Source organism: Sander lucioperca, chromosome 11 (genome assembly GCF_008315115.2).
Source record: "Sander lucioperca isolate FBNREF2018 chromosome 11, SLUC_FBN_1.2, whole genome shotgun sequence".
Classification (NCBI taxonomy): domain Eukaryota; kingdom Metazoa; phylum Chordata; class Actinopteri; order Perciformes; family Percidae; genus Sander; species Sander lucioperca.
The window spans coordinates 37,675,060-37,698,861 of record NC_050183.1 but is presented as its reverse complement, the minus strand read 5'-3'; the positions used below and the strand labels follow the sequence as shown (position 1 = coordinate 37,698,861).

The window sequence follows — 23,802 nt, the reverse complement described above, 5'->3', positions numbered from 1 at the left end:
TGCTAGTGTTCCTTTTTTTCTTTTGAAAGTATTGGAAATACTATGGTTAAACCTGTGTTGAGATGCATCTGACCCCCCAAAAGTAGATCTTCTAAGGGCCACCCTGTCTGGCAGTAATGATTCACACTGCACATTTAAATGGAGAATCTCCTCCATCCAATCACTGCATCCTCTCACAGATTAACAGTTAACTTGTCTTTGTGAGCCTGGACAAAGTGCAAAATACTGTCACCAGGACACAAAGTGGCTGTTCTGAGTTGTGGAGGATACAGACTTTTCAAAGGGACGTGCTGATGTTACCCCTGTTGATTGTTTTTTAAATGATGTCTATCTGCATGCTTTAAAGTAGTTAAGATGACATCACTGGAGCTATACAGCAAGGTAAGACTGTCTTGAGGGCCTACCATTTGTAGGTCCCTAAAAGAAGAGAATTGATTATGATATAAAAACTGTATTGCTAATGAGGTTAGCATTATTGTGTTTGCATGACATACTGTATCTGGTATGTGTGTCAGCCTTTCCCGTCATGTCATCATGTCATGTCAATTTTTTATAAAATGTTTTAGTTTTAGTGAATGATTACTGGTAGAAGAAGTGGTAGTTCCTCTCTTATATTTTTGAGCCAAAAGGTTACAGTTAATGATAGATTTGCTGTGACCAAATCTACAAATCTGCGTTTTTAAATCCTTATTTCTGTAAACTTGGTGGTCAATAAGTGTGGATTAATTTCTAAAATGCACACATTAATAAGCAAATTACATATGTTAGAAGTAGGTAATGGCTAATCCATGCGGGCAATTTAGAGTAGGATGACCGTTGTTAATTTTTAACACCGTTTAGGAGCCTTTTATGCTGATGGATGACAAATGTCTTGTCTGGGTGGGGCCAGGAAGTGTTACATGTACCTGAACAGTGTCGGGAGAGAAAATGAAAAATGAAATAAAAATCTCTTCTTTTCTGCACTCTAACCATACCGAGTGTTTTCAACCTGCAGTATCTCTTTCACTCTTCACACTCACCTGAAACAATCTGCTCCTTTCTAGGGAGCATGTGTGTGGGTTCCTGACCCAGATGCAGTTTGGGTGTCAGCCCTGCTCCTCCAGGACTACAGTCCTGGAGAGAAACATCTACTGCTACAGCTCTCTAATGGAAAGGTGAAACATGCAGTAACATTATATTATCCAAATATCAATGTGAATGATCTAGTATCGTGGTCCTCATAAAACAGCATAAGCCCAATGTCCTCTCTATATTTTTACACAAGAACTCCTAACTTCCTTCTCTATTGGTAGGAGACCCATTATCCAGTGGCGTCCCATTCTGATCTCCCACCGCTGGGGAACCCCGACATCCTGGAGGGGGAAAATGACCTGACAGCTCTCAGCTTCCTCCATGAACCTGCTGTCTTGCACAACCTGCAGGTTCGATTCCTGGACTACAGCAGCATCTATACGTACTGTGGTGAGCACTGAACTGGCAAAAACAGACAGATTTAAGGAAGTCTAGCTAAAATAGGGATGATTGTCTGAAAGTGGGACAACATTAGTAACAGACGGTCTCTCAGATTTGTAGTGACAGCAGCAAACAGCTCCTCTGTGCTTCTGTCTGCATTATTACAGCTCATAATGTCAACTATATTACAGTAGGTCAAAGGTTGAGCCAGGGAGGCAACTCCCTCGCTGCTACTGGTTCAAGATGTAATTACATATTACTATTTAGATAATTTAATCCTAGATAAGATTAAATTTGTGTAGTTTTGTCATGACAAATGTTTTGTTTTACCCTTAAATCCCTATACATTTAGAAAGGTTGTGTGTTTATTTTCACTATAATTATGAGTGACATGTGCTTTGTTTAATTTAGACTTAAAGTAGACGGAGTTTTAGGAGATGTTCCTCATTTGGATTTAAGTGCAGATGAAAATGATATAGTTATTGCAAAATATTTCCATCAACATCCAGAGTCCCTTGCTAATGTGACTTTCTTTTCCTGTCCCTCCAGGTATTGTGTTAGTGGCCATCAATCCCTATGACCAGCTCCCCATATATGGAGAGGAGGTGATCGATGCTTACAGCGGCCAGGACATGGCCGACATGGAACCTCACATTTTTTCTGTGGCCGAGGAAGCCTACCGCACTATGACCAGGTCAGAGGTCAAAGGCTAGGGGGTCATGTTACAACAAATTGTATACAGTAGAACATATACATATACAGTAAGAATATTTTCCTATACTGTCTTGTTTATGGTGCACTGCAACAACACTGATGAACTGACTGAACTATCTCAGTATAACTACACTGTGTAGGATTTGATAGTCACACTATCTGTGTGTATAGGGAGGAGAAAAACCAGTCTATCATCATCAGTGGAGAGTCTGGCTCAGGAAAAACGGTCTCAGCCAAATTCACCATGCGATACTTTGCTGTGGTTGGAGGAGCAGCACAGCAGACCAGTGTGGAGGAGAAGGTTTTGGCTTCCAACCCAATATTGGAGGTGATGGTTGAACACATTTGTTACTTTTCCTGTCAATTGTGTTTTTTTTTAAAGATATAAAACAACACATAATTTTGTCTACAGTCGATTGGGAATGCTAAAACCACACGCAATGACAACAGTAGTCGTTTTGGGAAGTACATCGAGATCGGCTTTGGCAGAAAAGGGGACATCATTGGGGCAAACATGAGGACGTATCTGCTGGAGAAGTCAAGGGTTGTCTTCCAAGTAAGCTCTAAAGCCAGAGTGATGATGAAAACAGTTTTTGCACATAAGAATCTTTCATTTGTCAAGATGTGAAATGTTACACACCTATTTATTATGGATCTGTTCATGAACATTGTCTGTACGTTTGTGTGCATTTAAGGCATCAGCAGAGAGGAACTACCACATCTTCTACCAGCTGTGTGCCTCCAGGGAGTTACCTGAGATGAGAGCCCTTAAACTGGGTGAGACTTAATCACAAACAGCCCTCTCTGCTTGTTCTCAAATGTCCATTCACGTTTTGTGTATTATAATGTCCACGCTGCATGCAGTCTGACTATGCGTTGTCTTTTTGCTGAAGATGCACCTGAGAATTTCCGCTACACCAGCCAGGGAGGAGAGATGCAGATTTCTGGTACTGATGATCTGTCAGACCTGGAGCGCACTCGCAATGCTTTCACCATCCTGGGTAGACACACACACACACACACACACACACACACACACACACACACACACACACACACACACACACACACACACACACACACACACACACACACACACACAGACAGACAGACAGACAGACAGACAGACAGACAGACAGACAGACAGACAGACAGACAGACAGACAGACAGACAGACAGACAGACAGACAGACAGACAGACACACACACACACACACACATACATACACACACCCACACACATACACAATGCATACCAGTGGTGGAAGAAGTATGTAGGTCCTTTACTTAAGTAAAAGCACTAATACCACACGGTAGAAATAACTCTGTTACAAGTAAGAGTCCTGCATTGAAAATGTTACTTACGTTAAAGTATGTAAGTGTCATAAGAAAAATGTAATTAAAGTATTACTGTAAAAGTAAAAATACTCAATGCATAAAAATCCTCACATTTAAGAAGCAGGAAACAATCAAAACAGTTCTGTCAATCAACCAATTATAATCAACGTCATGTGTTTTGTATGCAAAAATCTTAATTTGTAAAGTAATTAGTAACTAAAGCTGTCAGATTAATGTAGTGGAGTAAAAAGTACAATATTTCCTTCTGAAATGTAGCGGAGTAGAAGCAGAAAGTGGCATGAATAGAAAAGACTCAAGTAAAGTATAACTATCTCAAATTTGTACTTAAGTACAGTACTTGTGTAAATGTACTTAGTAACATTCCACCACTGATGCATACACAATGATGTTTGAGGATCCAACTCTTCAGGCTCTGGTAAGATTTTTATGTAACTGAATCATGTCATTGCTTATGAAGATGTTGGTTTATTTGTTGAAATTGCAGATGTGCAGCCTGACCAACAGATGGAGCTCTTCCGGATCCTGTCAGCTGTTCTGCACCTGGGAAATGTCAACATCCAAGCCAGTGGGAGAAGTTCTGATCGGAGTTATATTGATGTAAGAAATGTATTTCTAATGTAATCTATGTCTCCTCTCACCTATAGTGCCTTAGTTCTTCTATAAATATGTTTTTTCTCTCAACTGCCATCATATTTCCTCTATCAGTGCATATAGTATACTGTTACAGGTGTAGTCTTTTGTTTCTTTCTCAGGTAGACGACCGCCCTCTGGCTGTCTTCTCCAAGCTGTTAGGAGTGGAAGGACCTCATATAGCCCACTGGCTGTGTCATCGCAAACTGGCTGTAGGTGGAGAGATGCTGGTCAAACCTGTGTCCGGTCAGCAGGCAATAGAAGCCAGAGATGCACTGGCCAAACATGTTTATGGCCAGATGTTTGCATGGGTTGTCCAGAGGCTCAACTCTGCTCTGCGCACCCAGAGGGGACAGGCCAAATCCTTTATAGGCGTACTAGACATCTATGGGTGAGTGATGAGCTTTGTAAAACTGGATACAAATTATTTTTGTGGCCTTATTACAACTCTAAAGTTTGCTTTAGTATAGTGTATTCTGAAGTGTATTGTTCATTATCTTCAGTGTGTTATTACACAGTTGGACTGACAATTCTTTTTTCTCGGAGCAGGTTTGAGACCTTTGACCTGAACAGTTTTGAGCAGTTCTGTATAAATTATGCAAATGAAAAACTGCAACAGCAATTCAACAGGGTAAGTTATGTGACAGGCAGACATGTCTATTATTCTTGTTAAACTCTTCAGGGAATCAGCTCTATCACCACTGAACTCTATCATCACAAATTCCAATTGAGTTTGATTTAATGATAATAATACTACAAATAATGCATCAACAGATGTTTCTTTCCATCATTTTCTTTCATTGTTAAAGTCCATCTTGTTTTTTAGTTTTGCAAGTTATTGCACATTTGAATGCATGTGTGGAACACTACAGTGGTGTGGTGTACTTTTTTAGGGGTGAAAAGTTTTCAAAATCACGTTAAATTATTCAGATTTTAAGGAATAAAGGGGTGTCTTCCTCATACAACATGCAGGAAGAAGTGCTGCTCTGTCTGGGCCTCTCTGTGATGATCTCTTCTTTATAGCCAAGCTTCCCTCACTGTTTTTATCCTCAGGATGGTCAGGTCGTCTGCCTCCTTAATAAACTTTCTATATAGAGTCATTGCATTTTTTTCTCATTTTTTCGCATCTTTAAGTTGATGATTGATTAATTTTTATATATGTTTTTGTGTTTGTCTGCAGCATGTGTTCCACTTGGAGCAGGAGGAGTACGTCCGGGAAGAGCTGGCCTGGAGCAGGATTGAGTTCAGTGACAATCAGCAGTGCATCAATCTCATAGAGGGACAACTGGGCCTGTTTGATCTTTTAGACGAGGAGTGCAGGGTCAGTCCCCATCTGTCTCTTTGTTAGTCTTAATTTGATCTGTCTTCTCCTCTGTTTGTTACACTAAGTGAAATGTAAAAGGTTCACTGTTATTTTAGGCACTGGATAGTTTTGAATTTTTAACTCACTGGTTTTAGTAATATTCTCCCTCTAAACTCTGGTCTCTGTGATCACTGTCTGTGTTTATGGTCAGATGCCCAAAGGTTCAGATGAGAGCTGGGTGCAGAAGCTGTATGACCAACACCTGAACAACAAGCCCCACCCTCACTTCCAGAAACCTCGCATGTCCAACAGCGCCTTCGTCGTTCTGCACTTCGCGGACACAGTGAGTGATGAAGGTCAACACACAGAGAAACTGTAGTGAATTAGTAGTGAAGTCTTAATATGTGGAAAAAGTCTCTTCTCTTTTCTTTTTTTTTTTCATCAGGTGCAATATGAATGCAATGGCTTTTTAGGCAAGAATCGAGATACAGTCTTTGAGGAGCTCGTTAATATTCTCAAAGCAAGTCAGGTAGGTATTTGTTACGTATTCAATTTCATTTCATTTCTATGTGACTATGTGATCACTAACTTGTGTCTGTGTGTGTTCATGTGTGTGTCAGTCTGAGCTGGTGGCTGAGTTGTTCCAGCAGCAGGGAAATGTTTCCTCTGTGGCTAATGGAAGTGTTCGTTCAGGGAAAAGAGCCACCAAAGAACATAAACTGACGGTGGGCTTCCAGGTGAGCTGTTATGGCTTTGTTCTTATGTTCACTTCATTTTTGGTGCAGCAAACTTTAACACTATGTTTTTGGTGCCTGTCAGTTTCGTCAGTCCTTACAGATGCTGATGGACACTCTGAACAGCACCACTCCTCACTATGTCCGCTGTATTAAACCCAACGACCTCAAAGAACCTTTTATGTATGTCTTTGTTTGGCCCGTCTTTACAAAATTAAAAGTTGATGCATTTGATTTTGTGTTGTCCTTGACACTGGTGCGTGCACCAAGCAGCCTAATAGCCTTGCTTTGTTAGGTTTGACCCCAGGAGGACAGTCCAGCAATTGAGAGCCTGTGGGGTGCTGGAGACAATTCGCATCAGTGCTGCAGGTTTTCCATCCAGGTACGGAGTACTTCCTAGACATTCAGTAAACTCTGTATAGTTCTCACACAGTATGAGAACTCAGTCTTTAAAGTCATGTTAAGAAAGTCATATAAAAGAGGATATCAGATGTTGCACTTCTTCTCTTCTAAGGCATTGATGAAAGACATATTGACCAGAGTTGGGTTTTCCTAAAGCACCTTAATCTTAAAGGACTAAACCAACCATTTGTGGTTAATAGACCATTATGTGTACCTTGTAGAAAATAAGGTCTTAGATTTATTTCCTACCTTTTAGGCAGCATTTGTTTCAGATTGTGGTTATATGGTAAAGCAATTTACAGAGACATAACACATGCTTGAGATAGATAATCCATGACAATAACAATTTCATTGTCTTTATTTATTTACTTAGTTATTTACTGTTTGTGTTCAATATTTCACCTATCGGGGCGCCCCGGTGGTTCACCGGGTGGAGCACATACCAATGGGGCTGAGTCCTTGCCCGGGTTCAGGTCGGGCCTAATGCCCTTTGCTGTATTTCTTTCCCTCACTCTCCCCTTTCCTCTGTGTCACTATCTAAATAAAAGCATAAAGTGCCTAAAAATATCTTTTCCAGTGTCCAGTATTTTAGAGTCAGCCCCTGAACCTATAAACGATAAACAAACATGGATGTTGAGGAAGGAGTAATGTAGATTTGTTGCAACAAACCAACTCTCACGTCTCATATGTCCAAGTTTCGTGAACGCACCCACATGAAGTCAGAACAATCCCGGATGGGTAAAAGTGTTACCAAATAATAAGAGCATAAAATAGTATAAATGTCCAGTAATGTAATATATGTGTCTCTTTATTAATACTTCATATTTGTATTTTCCCTACAGTGAACTAGTCACTAGAGTCAAATTATGTAAACGAAAAAATTAAATTGAAGAGTGGACCAAAACAAAAAGACAGAAACTATCTTAACAGAACTAATAAGCTGTTTTCTCTAAGATTTCTGTTCAAAATCTTTGTTTCCAGATGGACCTACGAGGAGTTCTTCAGCAGGTACCATCTTCTGCTTCGAGGTTCTCAGGGCCAGGATCAGGCCCAGGCCTCATGCAGACAAGCCCTGCCTCAGCTCATCCCAGACCCAGACCAGTACTGCTTTGGAAAGACCAAAGTATTTTTCCGGGCCGGTCAGGTGGCTGTTCTGGAGAGGCTGAGAGCTGAGAGGCTGCGTGTTGCTGCTGTGATCATCCAGAGCCGGGTCAGAGGATGGCTTGCACGGATTAGATACACCAGGATCTGCTGGGCAACTGTCACCATACAGAGATACTGCAGAGGAGCTCTGGCCAGACGGTGAGGATAGAAGAAGATATATACAGTACATGTTGCAATGCAATCTTCATCTGTTTTCTAAATATTACAGTTTAGCCTCACTGCACTATATTATTTTTTGAAAGGAAAGTGACCGATTTTTTAGAGAAACTGATTTGTCAATGATAGAAAGTGTAATTTAATCTTCTTCTTTTTATATATTTTTTAAATATATTAATGATATATTCAGTATAGCTAATGAAGACAGGTTTACGTTTAGAACTCTTTCATGTGAGCTACAATGTATTTTACACTGCACAACAACTATTACCAGATCTGTTATTTTTCTGTATTTGTGTAAACTCTATCAATCTCCAACACAAAATTGCCAGACATAGCCCAAAACTTTTTTGTTAAAACACTTACATTTCCTCTTTGTCACTTTGGCTGCAGACTTGCCCTGACCCTGCGCTACACCAAGGCTGCTTTAATAATCCAGAAGACCTACCGCATGGTGATGGTCAGACAGCTGTTCCTCATGATCCGACAGGCCACCATCACCATCCAGGCCTTCACCAGGGGCACGATGGCGCGCCACAGATACAGACTGGTCAGCATTTAATTTCAGCCTTAATCATTACCTGCTTAACATTGCACTTCTGATCTGTTTAGAAGATCATTTAATTGTGACTACTAAGTTAATGTAGGCAAAGCCTGAACTGATGTAAACCCAATTCTCCCTCCCCAGTTGGTGGCGGAGCGGGCTGCTGTATTGCTTCAGGCGAGAGTGCGTGGGTGGTTGGCGAGGCAGGCGTACAGGCGAGTACATGCGGCGGTGGTGTTCATGCAGTGCTGCGTGCGCCGCAGGGCTGCCAGGAGAGAGCTGATGAAACTAAAGACGGAGGCCCGCTCAGTGGAGAAGTACAGAGAGCTCAACAAGGGCATGGAAGTCAAACTGATGCAGCTGCAGTTGAGAGCGGACCAGGAGGTGTGTGTGATCCTGTGATGTGATCCTTGTAAGAGTTCATTTTATTTTCTACTTTCTACACAATAAAGTTGTGTTTGTTTGTTTGTATTTGTCCAGGCCAGGGAGAGTGCAGCTTTGAGAGAGACCCTGCACGCAGAGCGAGAGGCCACCAGTGCTGAGCTGGCGGCTCTGAGGGCGACGGTACAGAAACTAGAGAGACAGAAACAGGAGAAGCCTCAGCCCTGCACCGTCATTAGCGAGAAGAAGGTGGAGGAAAGAAGGAGAGCTGAAGAGAAGGCTGCCCAGGAGATCCTTCAACTCACACAAGTAGGTCTACTGACCCAAGAATAATTTGACACATTTTACACGGTGCTGGTGATGTGTTATTATAAAACATGAAGAATACCAGATGTCTCATAATTTAAAAAAAAAATTCCCCTGACCAGCAGTTTATTCTCATTCTCTCTTATTGTCAAGGAGTTACAAGCCCTGCAAAGAGAAAAGGACCGTTTTTGCAAAGAGAGAGAGGATCTCTCTGCTCGCTTGTTTGAACAAGAAAAAGCACAAGAAGGTAGGTTCTGTTAACTTTCCAGCATCAAATGTCTGCATAGCTTCAAAGGTAAACCCTTGGTCTTCTTCCTCTCTTTTTCTTTATGTGTGTGCAGAGTGTGTGCATCAGGCTGTGTCTCAGGCAGGTGCATCTCTGAGGGCGGCGCTGGATGAGGAGAGGAGAAAGTATCAGGGCCTCCTGAGAGAGTTCACCAGACTGGAGCAGAGATACGACAACCTCAGAGAGATGAGTCTGCTTACTGAGGTTCATAACTACACCTACAGACACACAAAATACTATTTTGGTCTAAAACTCCATCTTGGTTGCTGATGGTATTTTTTTCTTCTTCCTCACAACAGCACTCCAAGGGCCACAGAAGGACTGACTCCACCCAGAGTCTGAGCTTGGAGCCTCTCTCTCCCTGCCCCACTGTGCTGTCACCCCAGTCTCTCAACCCATTCACACCCTTCCCATCTGCCTTCCCTTCCCCGGAGGAGGTCCGCAGGGTCAGTGTGACGTCTCCCTCGTTGGAGAGGAGAGCCTCAGTGTGGAGCTTGGAAACGCCAATGGTGAGAGAGTGTAGGAGTAGAATAAACTGAAAGAAGAATATCACAAAACCTCCCTCAAGTTTGGTGGCAAAAACATTTTATGAGCATTGAGTTAGGATTATTGATGCTCAGAGTATGCGTGGGCACTTTTCCAACTTGCAACATTTGGAACATAGGGTCAGGCAACAAAAATGTCACACTGTGTTCATGTGTGTGCTGACAGGATCAGTTGATGGAGAGGATGGATGTGGCCAAAGACCCGGCGGTGAAGATGAAAGGAGAGGACCTGGCACATGCTTACGATGCTGTACGAGTAGCCAACAAGTCAGTCTGTCACTCGTTTATCAACTTGCTTCCTCTTCGATTTTATGCTGTGATTTATATTTGTTTGGATGAACTCTGTGATCTTGTTTCATCTCTCCCCTTGTCTGTGTCAGGTTTCTGGAGAGCCAGCTGCGTAGTCAGCGCAGTCAGAGAGAGGAGGAGCTGGAGGCTCTGAGGTGCCAGCTTAGTCAAGCGATCTCTGATTCTTCCTCTGCTGTACAGCGACAGGTATCGACTTATGAAGGCAGTCATCTGTGGTGCATGAGGGAGTCTGCTGAAAGACTATGTATACATTCTAAAGTCTATTTATTATGTTATTATCTCTCTCTCATAATCACTCTGCAGTCTATAAAGTAAGAGCCAGTGGATTCCGGCTGCTTGTAATCTTGTTAAAAAGTTTAAGCTTTTTCTACTGTTTCCGCTGGAAGTCAGTTTGGTTTCCAAGCATTGGCTATAAGCCACAAATCCTGTGAGTGTGTTTTTGTGTAAAGGAACTGCAGGAACTACTCGAGGCCAGAGAGCAAGAGTGTGTCAGATTAAGAAGAGAGCTGAAGGAGCTTAAAAACACAGTCTCACTCAGACAACTCCTGACACAAGGTAAATTTCATCACAAGCTTAAAGTCAGAGCTTATGGTTTGCTATGCACTTTCAGAATAAAGTGTTTAGTGGGTTTTCTTCATCGCTGAAAAGACGCCATTTGTGAAATATGAAGCTTTCACTTAACGTCACATATTTGGATCATTAACTTATGTTGTTAAATATGATGTTAAAGTGTACTTGAGAGCAGATGAGTAAACACTTTTTACAGAAATATCATCACAGAGTTCTCCCAACAGCTTTCACCCAAGAGACATCCTCCTGTCAATCAAAACCGAAGCCAGCAACAGTCACTGGTTTGCTGGAATGTAGGAAGAGAGATGAAACCAAGCTCATCAAGAACCTCATCACAGGTGAGACAGTATAAACATTAGCAAACACTATATTTAGGTTTTAGTACATAGAAGCATTCGAACTTTTACGTAGAAAACACACAAAAGTAATCTGCATCAGGCTATAGTTTATAATTCTTCATAAGTATGTAAGTTTAGTAGGTGAGTTTTTATTTAGAAATTCCACTAAATATTTTGTTCTCTAAACCTGCATACATTTGTTTATGTTGGCATTGACCTAGAATACAAGCCGTTTCACATTTGGTGTACACATGACATATATTATATTTAAAAAGAAACTTCTCTTGCCCCTCAACTAACATTTAGTTTCCTCATCAATTAACCTGCTGACTATTTTCTTGATTATCCATTAATCATTTAGTCTATAAAATCTCACAAAATAGTAAAAAAAATGCCATTACACTCCTCAACTATCTATCTATCTATCTATCTATCTATCTATCTATCTATCTATCATAGTGACTCCTTGAAGTTATTTTGCCATTTTCATTTGCTTATTGGAAACATCCACCAACCACTGAAATATGAGTATATTGTTCTCTGGAATGACATGATTGTCTCCTACAACAGTTTTAAGAGGACTCTTTAAATGCTTTAGAAACCCGTCTATGGGATGTTGAGAGACCACCATTTTGTAGCGTTGCCTCTGAGGATGATGTGACACATAAGAATAAACTTTAACTTCAACTAACTCTTCTATGGCTGACAAATATGACCTGGCCATGTTCACTATGTCATTGCTGCTCTCTGTCTGTGGTCCAGACATCCGTGTCGACAGTGCCCTGTCTCTGCCTCCTGGCCTGCCTGCCAACGTGCTCTTCCTGTGTGTCCGTCAGGCCGACTGCAGCGGAGACCAAACGCACGCCCGCTCACTCTGTAGCGCTGCTGTCACTGCTATAAAGGCAGCTCTGAAGGTAACCTGAGCTCTAAGTCTGCTTGGTGCACCATATGCTTGAGGTTTAATGTGTAAGGGCAGATCACATCATGTCGGGTAGCTTGTCACTAAGAGGGAAGCGTCGACAACTGACTTTGAAACCCTTTCAAGTGATTGTTTGCAGATTGTTTTGTCCAACAATCTGGCCCCCTAAAGTAAACCACAGCAAAGCCCATATACCTCTCACATACACACGAGAGCACATAGCAGCACTGAGATATTTTTTTTTAGATTATTGTTGATCTTCAAGTGACAATATAGCCTTTGTTTATTCTGTCTGTCCCTGCAGAAACATAGTAACGATGTAGATATGACAGCTCTGTGGCTAAAAAATGCCTTTCTGCTGCACGACCTGTTGACCCAGCACTCCCCGAAACAGGTAGGATGAACATGTATTTATTATTATTTACATCTTATTAACTGGGAGCATCTTTGTTGTCTTGCACACAGTCCAGTCTCTGATGAATAGAATTAATAGAACATAATCTTTGTAATAGTTGGGGATTCTTTGATATCGATGAATGAATGCATGGATAATTACTTTTCAGACCCTTGACTCAGACGAACTGGTTCCATTGGCGGCTGATCTGAGCGACTTGATCCGCACCCTGAGTGACCTCTGTATCCAGGCCTATCAGCAGCTCCTCTCCATCACTGAAAAACGCCTACAAAACATCATAGGTACCACTATAATGAAAACAACACTGATTCTTTTAATGCTCCCCCCTCTTATGTTACCTCCTGCTCCCTCTTTCCCTCAGTCCCTGCTCTGTTGGAGAGCGAGACCATCCCAGGTCTGTCTGGATCGGCAGTTAAGTTGGGAACGTCTAGAAAGCGAGCAGGTTCTGACCCCAGGACTGTAGGAGGTGATGCTCCCACAATGGCGGCAGTGCTGAGGGAGCTAGGAGCCCTTCACACCGCTTTGTCCCATCAGGCTCTGCCACCGTCACAGATGGAGCAGGCCTTCCACCAGCTGACCTACCTCATCTCTGCCTCTGCTCTCAACAGCCTGCTGCTGAGAAAAGACATGTGCTGCTGGAGTCGTGGGATGCAAATACGGTAGAAATTTACATATGCAACATTTTTTCATATCATATTAAGGTATGCAACTTTACATTTATTATCTCTGCCAAGGAGGTTATGTTTTTGGTTTGGTTTGGTTTGTCTGTTTGTTTGTTGGTTTGTTTGTATGTTAGCAGGATTATGGAACAACTTGTGGCCTGATTTTCATTTAACTTGGTGGGATGGTGTAGCATAGGCCAAAGAAGATTTTGAAGCAAATCCGAATCACAGGGCGGATGCAAAAAATATTTTTCAATTTTGTTAACATTGCGAGATAGGGCGTTCATTCATGTGTTATTTACTTTTTTTCGACATTTTTCAACATAATATACCATGACTTTTTTTCGACATACAAAAAAACACATTAAGAGAAACTTTAAGGTAAAAACAGGAGGGTATACATCAAAAGGGCAACACTATGACTTCTTCCAACATACTATACTATGACTTTTAAATACCTTTTTCGACAGACTATACTATGACATTTTTTATTTCATACTATACTAACAAAGATGGAATGCCACACATCAACAATTTTCTTCTGGAATATTTTATTTACAGAACAAAAAACACATCACATGACTTTTTCAACATACTATACTATGACTTTTTTCGACATACTATACTATGACTTGTTTTGCGACTTTTTTCGACACACTATACTATGACATTTTTTGACATACTATACTATGACTTTTTCCGACTTTTTCAAACATACTATACTATGACTTTTTTTGACTTTTTCAAACATACTATACTATGACTTTTCTTTTACTTTTTTCAACATATTATACAATGACTTTTTTCGAAATACTATACTATGACTTTTTTATTGACTGTTTTCGACACACTATACTATGACATTTTTCGACACACTATACTATGACTTGTTTTGCGACTTTTTTCGACCCACTATACTATGACATTTTTCGACATACTATACTATGACTTTTTTTTGACATACTATACTATGACTTCTTTCGACATACTATACTATGACTTTATTTAGACTTTTTTCGACATACTATACCATGACTTTTATTCGACATACTATACTATGACCTTTTTGGATTTTTTTCGACACACTTACTATACTATGACTTTTTTCGACACACTATACTATACTATGACTTTTTTCGACATACTATACTATGACCCTTTTTTTTAAACTTTTTTCGACACACTATACTGTGACTTTTTTATTTCAAACTATACTAACAAAGAAGGAATGCCACACAGCAACATTTTTCTATGCTATACTATAACTATACTATGGCTTTTTTATGACTATTTTCGACACACCATACTTGGACCTTTTTTCACTTTTTCAGACATACTGTACTTTGACTTTTTTCGACATACTATACTATGACTTTTTTTTGACTTTTTTCGACACACTATACTATGACTTTTTTTGACATACTATACTATGACTTGTTTTGCGACTTTTTTCGAAAAAGTCATAGTATACTATGACTTTTTATGACTTTTTCAACATACTATACTATGACATTTTTTATTTCATACTATACTAACAAAGATGGAATGCCACACATCAACAATTTTCTTCTGGAATATTTTATTTACAGAACAAAAAACACATCACATGACTTATTCAACATACTATACTATGACTTTTTTCGACATACTATACCATGACTTTTTTTCAACTTTTTTCGACACACTATACTATGACTTGTTTTGCGGCTTTTTTCGACACGCTATACTATGACTTTTTTCGACATACTATACTATGACTTGTTTTGCGACTTTTTTCGACACACTATACTATGACTTTTTTTTGACATACTATACTATGACTTCTTTCGACATACTATACTATGACTTTATTTAGACTTTTTTCGACATACTATACCATGACTTTTATTCGACATACTATACTATGACTTTTTTTGACTTTTTCAAACATACTATACAATGACTTTTTTTTGACTGTTTTCGACACACTATACTATGACTTTTTTTGACATACTATACTATGACATTTTTTGACATATTATACTATGACTTTTTTTTGACATACTATACTATGACTTCTTTTGACATACTATACTATGACTTTATTTCGACTTTTTTCGACATACTATACCATGACTTTTATTCGACATACTATACTGACTTTTTTCCGACTTTTTCAAACATATTATACTATGACTTTTTTTGACACACTATACTATGACATTTTTTGACATACTATACTATGACTTTTTTTGACATACTATACTATGACTTCTTTCGACATACTATATTATGACTTTATTTAGACTTACCATGACTTTTATTCGGCATACTATACTATGACTTTTTTCCAACTTTTTCAAACATATTATACTATGACTTTTTTTGACTTTTTTCGACATATTATACAATGACTTTTTTTGACATACTATACTATGACTTTTTTTAGACTGTTTTTGACACACTATACTATGACTTTTTTTTGACATACTATACTATGACTTTTTTCGACATGCTATACTATGACTATTTTCAACTTTTTTCAACATACTATACTATGACTTTTTATGACTTTTTTTGACACACTATACTATGACTGTTTTCGACATACTATACTATGACATTTTTTGACATACTATACTATGACTATTTTCAACTTTTTTCAACATACTATACTATGACTTTTTATGACTTTTTTTGACACACTATACTATGACTTTTTTTCGACATGCTATACTATGACTATTTTCAACTTTTTTCAACATACTATACTATGACTTTTTATGACTTTTTTTGACACACTATACTATGACTTTTTTTCGACATGCTATACTATGACTATTTTCAACTTTTTTCAACATACTATACTATGACTTTTTTTGACTTTTTCAAACATACTATACAATGACTTTTTTTTGACTGTTTTCGACACACTATACTATGACTTTTTTTGACATACTATACTATGACATTTTTTGACATATTATACTATGACTTTTTTTTGACATACTATACTATGACTTCTTTTGACATACTATACTATGACTTTATTTCGACTTTTTTCGACATACTATACCATGACTTTTATTCGACATACTATACTGACTTTTTTCCGACTTTTTCAAACATATTATACTATGACTTTTTTTGACACACTATACTATGACATTTTTTGACATACTATACTATGACTTTTTTTGACATACTATACTATGACTTCTTTCGACATACTATATTATGACTTTATTTAGACTTTTTTCGACATACTATACCATGACTTTTATTCGGCATACTATACTATGACTTTTTTCCAACTTTTTCAAACATATTATACTATGACTTTTTTTGACTTTTTTCGACATATTATACAATGACTTTTTTTGACATACTATACTATGACTTTTTTTAGACTGTTTTTGACACACTATACTATGACTTTTTTTTGACATACTATACTATGACTTTTTTCGACATGCTATACTATGACTATTTTCAACTTTTTTCAACATACTACACTATGACTTTTTATGACTTTTTTTGACACACTATACTATGACTGTTTTCGACATACTATACTATGACATTTTTTGACATACTATACTATAACATTTTTTGACATACTATACTATGACTATTTTCAACTTTTTTCAACATACTATACTATGACTTTTTATGACTTTTTTTGACACACTATACTATGACTTTTTTTCGACATGCTATACTATGACTATTTTCAACTTTTTTCAACATACTATACTATGACTTTTTATGACTTTTTATGACTTTTTTTGACACACTATACTATGACATTTTTTGACTTTTTTCGACACACTATACTATGACTTTTTTCGACATACTATACTATGACATTTTTGGACTTTTTTCGACACACTATACTATGACTTTTTTCGACATACTATACTATGACCTTTTTGGATTTTTTTCGACACACTATACTATGACTTTTTTCGACATACTATACTATGACCTTTTTGGATTTTTTTCGACACACTATACTATACTATGACTTTTTTCGACACACTATACTATACTATGACTTTTTTCGACACACTATACTATGACTTTTTTCGACATACTATACTATGACCTTTTTTTTGACTTTTTTCGACACACTATACTGTGACTTTATTTAGACTTTTTTCGATATACTATACTATGACCTTTTTGGACTTTTTTCGACACACTATACTATACTATGACTTTTTTCGACATACTATACTATGACTTTTTTTCAACTTTTTCGACACACTATACTATGATTTTTTTTCGACATACTATAATTTGACTTTTTTCCGACTTTTTCAAACATATTATACTATGACTTTTTTGACTTTTTTCGACATATTATACAATGACTTTTTTCAACATACTATACTATGACTTTTTTTTTACTGTTTTCGACACACTATACTATGACATTTTGTTGACATACTATACTACGACGTTTTTCGACATGCTATACTATGACTTTTTTCAACTTTTTTCAACATACTATGCTATGACTTTTTATGACTTTTTCAACATACTATACTATGACATTTTTTATTTCATACTATACTAACAAAGAAGGAATGCCACACATCAACAATTTTCTTCTGGAATATTTTATTTACAGAACAAAAAACACATCACATGACTTATTCAACATACTATACTATGACTTTTTTCGACACACTATACTATGACTTTTTTTCAACTTTTTTCGACACACTATACTATGACATTTTTCGACATACTATACTATGACTTGTTTTGCGACTTTTTTCGACACACTATACTATGACATTTTTCGACATACTATACTATGACTTTTTTTTTACATACTATACTATGACTTCTTTCGACATACTATACTATGACTTTATTTAGACTTTTTTCGACATACTATACCATGACTTTTATTCGACATACTATACTATGACTTTTTCAACATACTATACTATGACATTTTTTATTTCATACTATACTAACAAAGAAGGAATGCCACACATCAACAATTTTCTTCTGGAATATTTTATTTACAGAACAAAAAACACATCACATGACTTATTCAACATACTATACTATGACTTTTTTCGACACACTAAACTATGACTTTTTTTCAACTTTTTTCGACACACTATACTATGACATTTTTCGACATACTATACTATGACTTTTTTTTGACATACTATACTATGACTTCTTTCGACATACTATACTATGACTTTATTTAGACTTTTTTCGACATACTATACCATGACTTTTATTCGACATACTATACTATGACTTTTTTCCGACTTTTTCAAACATACTATACTATGACTTTTTTTTTACTGTTTTCGACACACTATACTATGACATTTTGTTGACATACTATACTACGACGTTTTTCGACATGCTATACTATGACTTTTTTCAACTTTTTTCAACATACTATGCTATGACTTTTTATGACTTTTTCAACATACTATACTATGACATTTTTTATTTCATACTATACTAACAAAGAAGGAATGCCACACATCAACAATTTTCTTCTGGAATATTTTATTTACAGAACAAAAAACACATCACATGACTTATTCAACATACTATACTATGACTTTTTTCGACACACTATACTATGACTTTTTTTCAACTTTTTTCGACACACTATACTATGACATTTTTCGACATACTATACTATGACTTGTTTTGCGACTTTTTTCGACACACTATACTATGACATTTTTCGACATACTATACTATGACTTTTTTTTTACATACTATACTATGACTTCTTTCGACATACTATACTATGACTTTATTTAGACTTTTTTCGACATACTATACCATGACTTTTATTCGACATACTATACTATGACTTTTTCAACATACTATACTATGACATTTTTTATTTCATACTATACTAACAAAGAAGGAATGCCACACATCAACAATTTTCTTCTGGAATATTTTATTTACAGAACAAAAAACACATCACATGACTTATTCAACATACTATACTATGACTTTTTTCGACACACTAAACTATGACTTTTTTTCAACTTTTTTCGACACACTATACTATGACATTTTTCGACATACTATACTATGACTTTTTTTTGACATACTATACTATGACTTCTTTCGACATACTATACTATGACTTTATTTAGACTTTTTTCGACATACTATACCATGACTTTTATTCGACATACTATACTATGACTTTTTTCCGACTTTTTCAAACATACTATACTATGACTTTTTTTTACTTTTTTCGACATATTATACAATGACTTTTTTCGACATATTATACAATGACTTTTTTCGACATACTATACTATGACTTTTTATGACTTTTTTGACACACTATACTATGACCTTTGTTGACTTTTTTCGACACACTATACTATGACTTTTTTTGACACACTATACTATGACTTTTTTCGACATACTATACTATGACCTTTTTTTTAACGTTTTTCGACACACTATACTGTGACTTTTTTATTTCAAACTATACTAACAAAGAAGGAATGCCACACAGCAACACTTTTCTATGCTATACTATAACTATACTATGGCTTTTTTATGACTATTTTCGACACACCATACTTAGACCTTTTTTCACTTTTTCAGACATACTGTACTTTGACTTTTTTCGACATACTATACTATGACTTTTTTTTGACATACTATACTATGACTATTTTTTGACATACTATACTATGACTATTTTCAACTTTTTTTAACATACTATACTATGACTTTTTATGACTTTTTTTGACACACTATACTATGACCTTTTTTGACTTTTTTCAACACACTATACTATGACTTTTTTCGACATACTATACTATGACCTTTTTGGACTTTTTTCGACACACTATACTATACTATGACTTTTTTCGACATACTATACTATGACCTTTTTTTTAACTTTTTTCGACACACTATACTGTGACTTTTTTATTTCAAACTATACTAACAAAGAAGGAATGCCACACAGCAACACTTTTCTATGTTATACTATAACTATACTATGGCTTTTTTATGACTATTTTCGACACACCATACTTAGACCTTTTTTCACTTTTTCAGACATACTGTACTTTGACTTTTTTCGACATACTATACTATGACTTTTTTTTGACATACTATACTATGACTATTTTTTGACATACTATACTATGACTATTTTCAACTTTTTTTAACATACTATACTATGACTTTTTATGACTTTTTTTGACACACTATACTATGACCTTTTTTGACTTTTTTCAACACACTATACTATGACTTTTTTCGACATACTATACTATGACCTTTTTGGACTTTTTTCGACACACTATACTATACTATGACTTTTTTCGACATACTATACTATGACCTTTTTTTTAACTTTTTTCGACACACTATACTGTGACTTTTTTATTTCAAACTATACTAACAAAGAAGGAATGCCACACAGCAACACTTTTCTATGTTATACTATAACTATACTATGGCTTTTTTATGACTATTTTCGACACACCATACTTAGACCTTTTTTCACTTTTTCAGACATACTGTACTTTGACTTTTTTTGACATACTCTACTATGACTTTTTCCAACATACTACACTATGACTTTTTAATGCCTTTTTCGACATAGTACACTATGACATTTTCATGACTTTTTTCGACATACTATACTATGACCTTTTTTCACTTTTTCAGACATAGCCTACTGTACTTTGACTTTTTTCGACATACTATACTATGACTTTTTTCAACATACTGTACCAAGACTTTTTGCAACATACTATACTATGTCTTTTTTCGCCATATAATACTATGACCTTTTTTTGAGTTTTTTCAACATAGTTCGCTATGAGTTTTTAACGCCTTTTTCGACATAGTATACTATGACATTTTCATGACTTTTTTCAACATACTATACTATGCCTTTTTTCAACATACTATACTATGACTATTTTAGGAATTGTTTTGACATACTATTTTGACTTTTTTTGACATAGTATACTATGACTTTTTAATCACCTTTTTGACATACTATACTATGCCTTTTTTTGACATACTATACTTTGACCTTTTTGGAGATTTTTCGACGTACTATATTATGACCTTTTTTGGAGTTTATTTTAACATACTATACTATAACTATTTCATGATTTTGTTCAACATATGACTTTTTCATGCCTTTTTTTCCACATCCTGACTTTTTTATGACTTTTCAACATCCTATTCTATGAAATTTTTGTGAGTTTTAGTCGACTTAGTATACTATGACCTTTTTTCACTTTATCGACATACTATACTATGAGTTTTTTTGACATACTATACTATGATTTTTCTATGAATTTTTCGACATACTGTACTATGACTTTGTTCAACATTTGACTTCTTCATGACTTTTTTCGACATACTATACTATGAGGGTTTTCGACATACTATACTATGACTTTCTATTAAATATATTATACTATAACTTCTTTATTGCGTACTATACTATGACTTTTTATGATATACAATATTTTGACTATTAATATATTGTACTATAATATGATTTTTTTCTAAATACTATGACTTTTTTTCGACATACTATACTATGACTTTTTTTTTACTTTTTGTGACATACTATACTATGACTTTTTTGACATTTTTATGACTTCTATACCAATACTAACAGTTATTTATGACATACTATATTATGACTTTTTGATATTTTTATGACATACGCCTTCTTTGACATATATATTATATTACCTTTTACAACATACTATACTATGACTTTTTATTTTCTCACTTTTTAAAATATCTGATAACATACCACATTTTTAAATATCTTCATGACATACTATTCTATTACTTTTTATGACATTCTAGTACGACATGACTTCTATATTATATTCTATATATTCTATACTATGACTTTTTAAAATATCTTTATGACATACTATATATTATGACCTCTTTTGACACTCATATGATGTACAATAATATGACATTTTATGATACACTATATTATGACCTTTTGGACATAGTATTTAGGACTATGATTTTTTTATGACTTTTGACATTTTTATACTCTGACTTTTTGTATGACATACAATTGCTTTTTGTGATTTCTTTCATGACATACTATACTATTACTTTTCATGACATACTGTACTATACTAAGACTTCTTTATAACTTTCGATGACATACTTACTTTTTAAGACATTTTTATGACATACTAAGCTATGCTTTTTTATGACATACTATATATACTATGACTATGACTTTTTAATGACATACTATACTATAACTTTTTTTATATGACAATTTATGGTATACTGTATTACGACTTTTTGTGACATTTTTATCCCTGTGTGTGTATTCATATTATTGTGCCCACCCCTTTTAGATGAAGTTATATGTGTAAACATATTAGATTATGAATAAGCCTTTAGGTCTCTTGTCATTAAGCTATAATGTGAGTCTGCTGGAGGAGTGGCTGCGTAGCCGAGGTCTGCACTCAGGGGGCGCTGTGGTCACACTGGAGCCCCTCATCCAGGCGGTTCAGCTGCTGCAGGCTGGGAAAAAGACTGAGTCGGACGCACAGGCCCTTGTTCAGACCTGCACTGCCCTGTCCAGCCAGCAGGTGGGTCTCTATCTGCATCTGGCTTGAAGATAGAGCAAATTTTAGTGCAGGTGAAGTGTATATAACTTCCTGTTGGTATGTTTTCTTTAACAGATAGTGAAGATTCTGACCCTGTACAGTCCCCACAGTGACCTAGATGAAAGAGTCACACTGAATTTTATCCGTACTGTCCAGGTACTTTCTACAGCTGCAAGGGTTTCATGTGTTTATCAATTTAAAATGGTGTGAAACTCCATGTGAATGGTCTGTCTTTGCTCTTCTAGGGGCTTCTCAAAGGCCGTTCTGACGGTCAGCCTCCACAGCTCCTCATGGATGTGAGACGAGTGTTTCCTGTCACATTTCCCTACTTGCCTCCCCCGGTCCTCCATGCCGAGCAGTTAGTCATCCCAGACTGCCTCAAGATTTCCTTTCTACGCAGAGCCTAGTGAAGGATGCCTTGCCTCTTCAGGGCAAATATATTAATGTTTTAGCAAATTTTAATTCCCAATCTATTGAATTTAATCCTTTGAAAGTAAAATTACTTCCTGGAGGTGTTGTGAATTTAATTCCTCTCTGATTTTTTTTTTAGTGGCACTAACTTTTTAATCTGTTAATTATCAGTGGCTTAGTCTGTACGCTGTAGAAGGTCAGATAAACTGAAATGGCATGAATGTCAAAATGTTTCTTTAAAAAAAAGAGTAAAGATTTGAATAAAATAAGGCAGTTATGTAGTCAAAAAATAGTGGTGTATAAAGGTGCAGCTATATCTCAGTACAGTTTGATAAACACGAGTGAGATTAAGCTTTTTTTCCCATATTTTATTGGAAGCAGAAACACAAGAGACTGCAGTCGCAGTCACCTCAACCCCCAATAAGAACAACCAGAATTAAAAAAACGCAAAAAATTAGAAACATCTTGTGTATAAAAAAATTCTCATGCTAGTACTTTGTACCACTACACATCAGTAATGCATATTTATATATACACAAACATTTGAAAAATAGAAAACAAAAATGAAAT

General features: G+C 36.2%; 1 protein-coding gene across 1 annotated transcript; it reads left to right on the top strand.

The window, feature by feature from the left end:
* The first annotated feature begins 205 nt into the window (after positions 1-205).
* On the top strand, positions 206-23,802 carry si:dkey-110c1.10 (unconventional myosin-Vb). Its single transcript, XM_031318286.2, has 35 exons — positions 206-381; positions 1,044-1,154; positions 1,293-1,461; positions 2,002-2,146; positions 2,338-2,494; positions 2,579-2,722; positions 2,862-2,943; positions 3,060-3,167; positions 4,010-4,122; positions 4,278-4,546; positions 4,705-4,786; positions 5,336-5,476; positions 5,670-5,801; positions 5,904-5,987; positions 6,079-6,195; positions 6,278-6,375; positions 6,488-6,574; positions 7,576-7,896; positions 8,308-8,464; positions 8,603-8,842; positions 8,939-9,148; positions 9,299-9,392; positions 9,487-9,635; positions 9,731-9,940; positions 10,143-10,243; positions 10,357-10,471; positions 10,735-10,840; positions 11,080-11,193; positions 11,956-12,107; positions 12,417-12,506; positions 12,676-12,808; positions 12,889-13,186; positions 22,629-22,803; positions 22,897-22,977; positions 23,067-23,802. Exons 1-35 carry the CDS (start codon positions 355-357, stop codon positions 23,226-23,228), a joined length of 4,974 nt encoding a protein of 1,657 aa, XP_031174146.1. The 5' UTR covers positions 206-354; the 3' UTR covers positions 23,229-23,802.

Coding starts and splice junctions, on each gene's coding strand:
- si:dkey-110c1.10 (XM_031318286.2), top strand. CDS start 355: ATGACATCACTGGAGCTATACAGCAAG. Junction 1,462..2,001: donor CAGCATCTATACGTACTGTG/GTGAGCACTGAA, acceptor CTGTCCCTCCAG/GTATTGTGTTAGTGGCCATC. Junction 2,723..2,861: donor AGTCAAGGGTTGTCTTCCAA/GTAAGCTCTAAA, acceptor TGTGCATTTAAG/GCATCAGCAGAGAGGAACTA.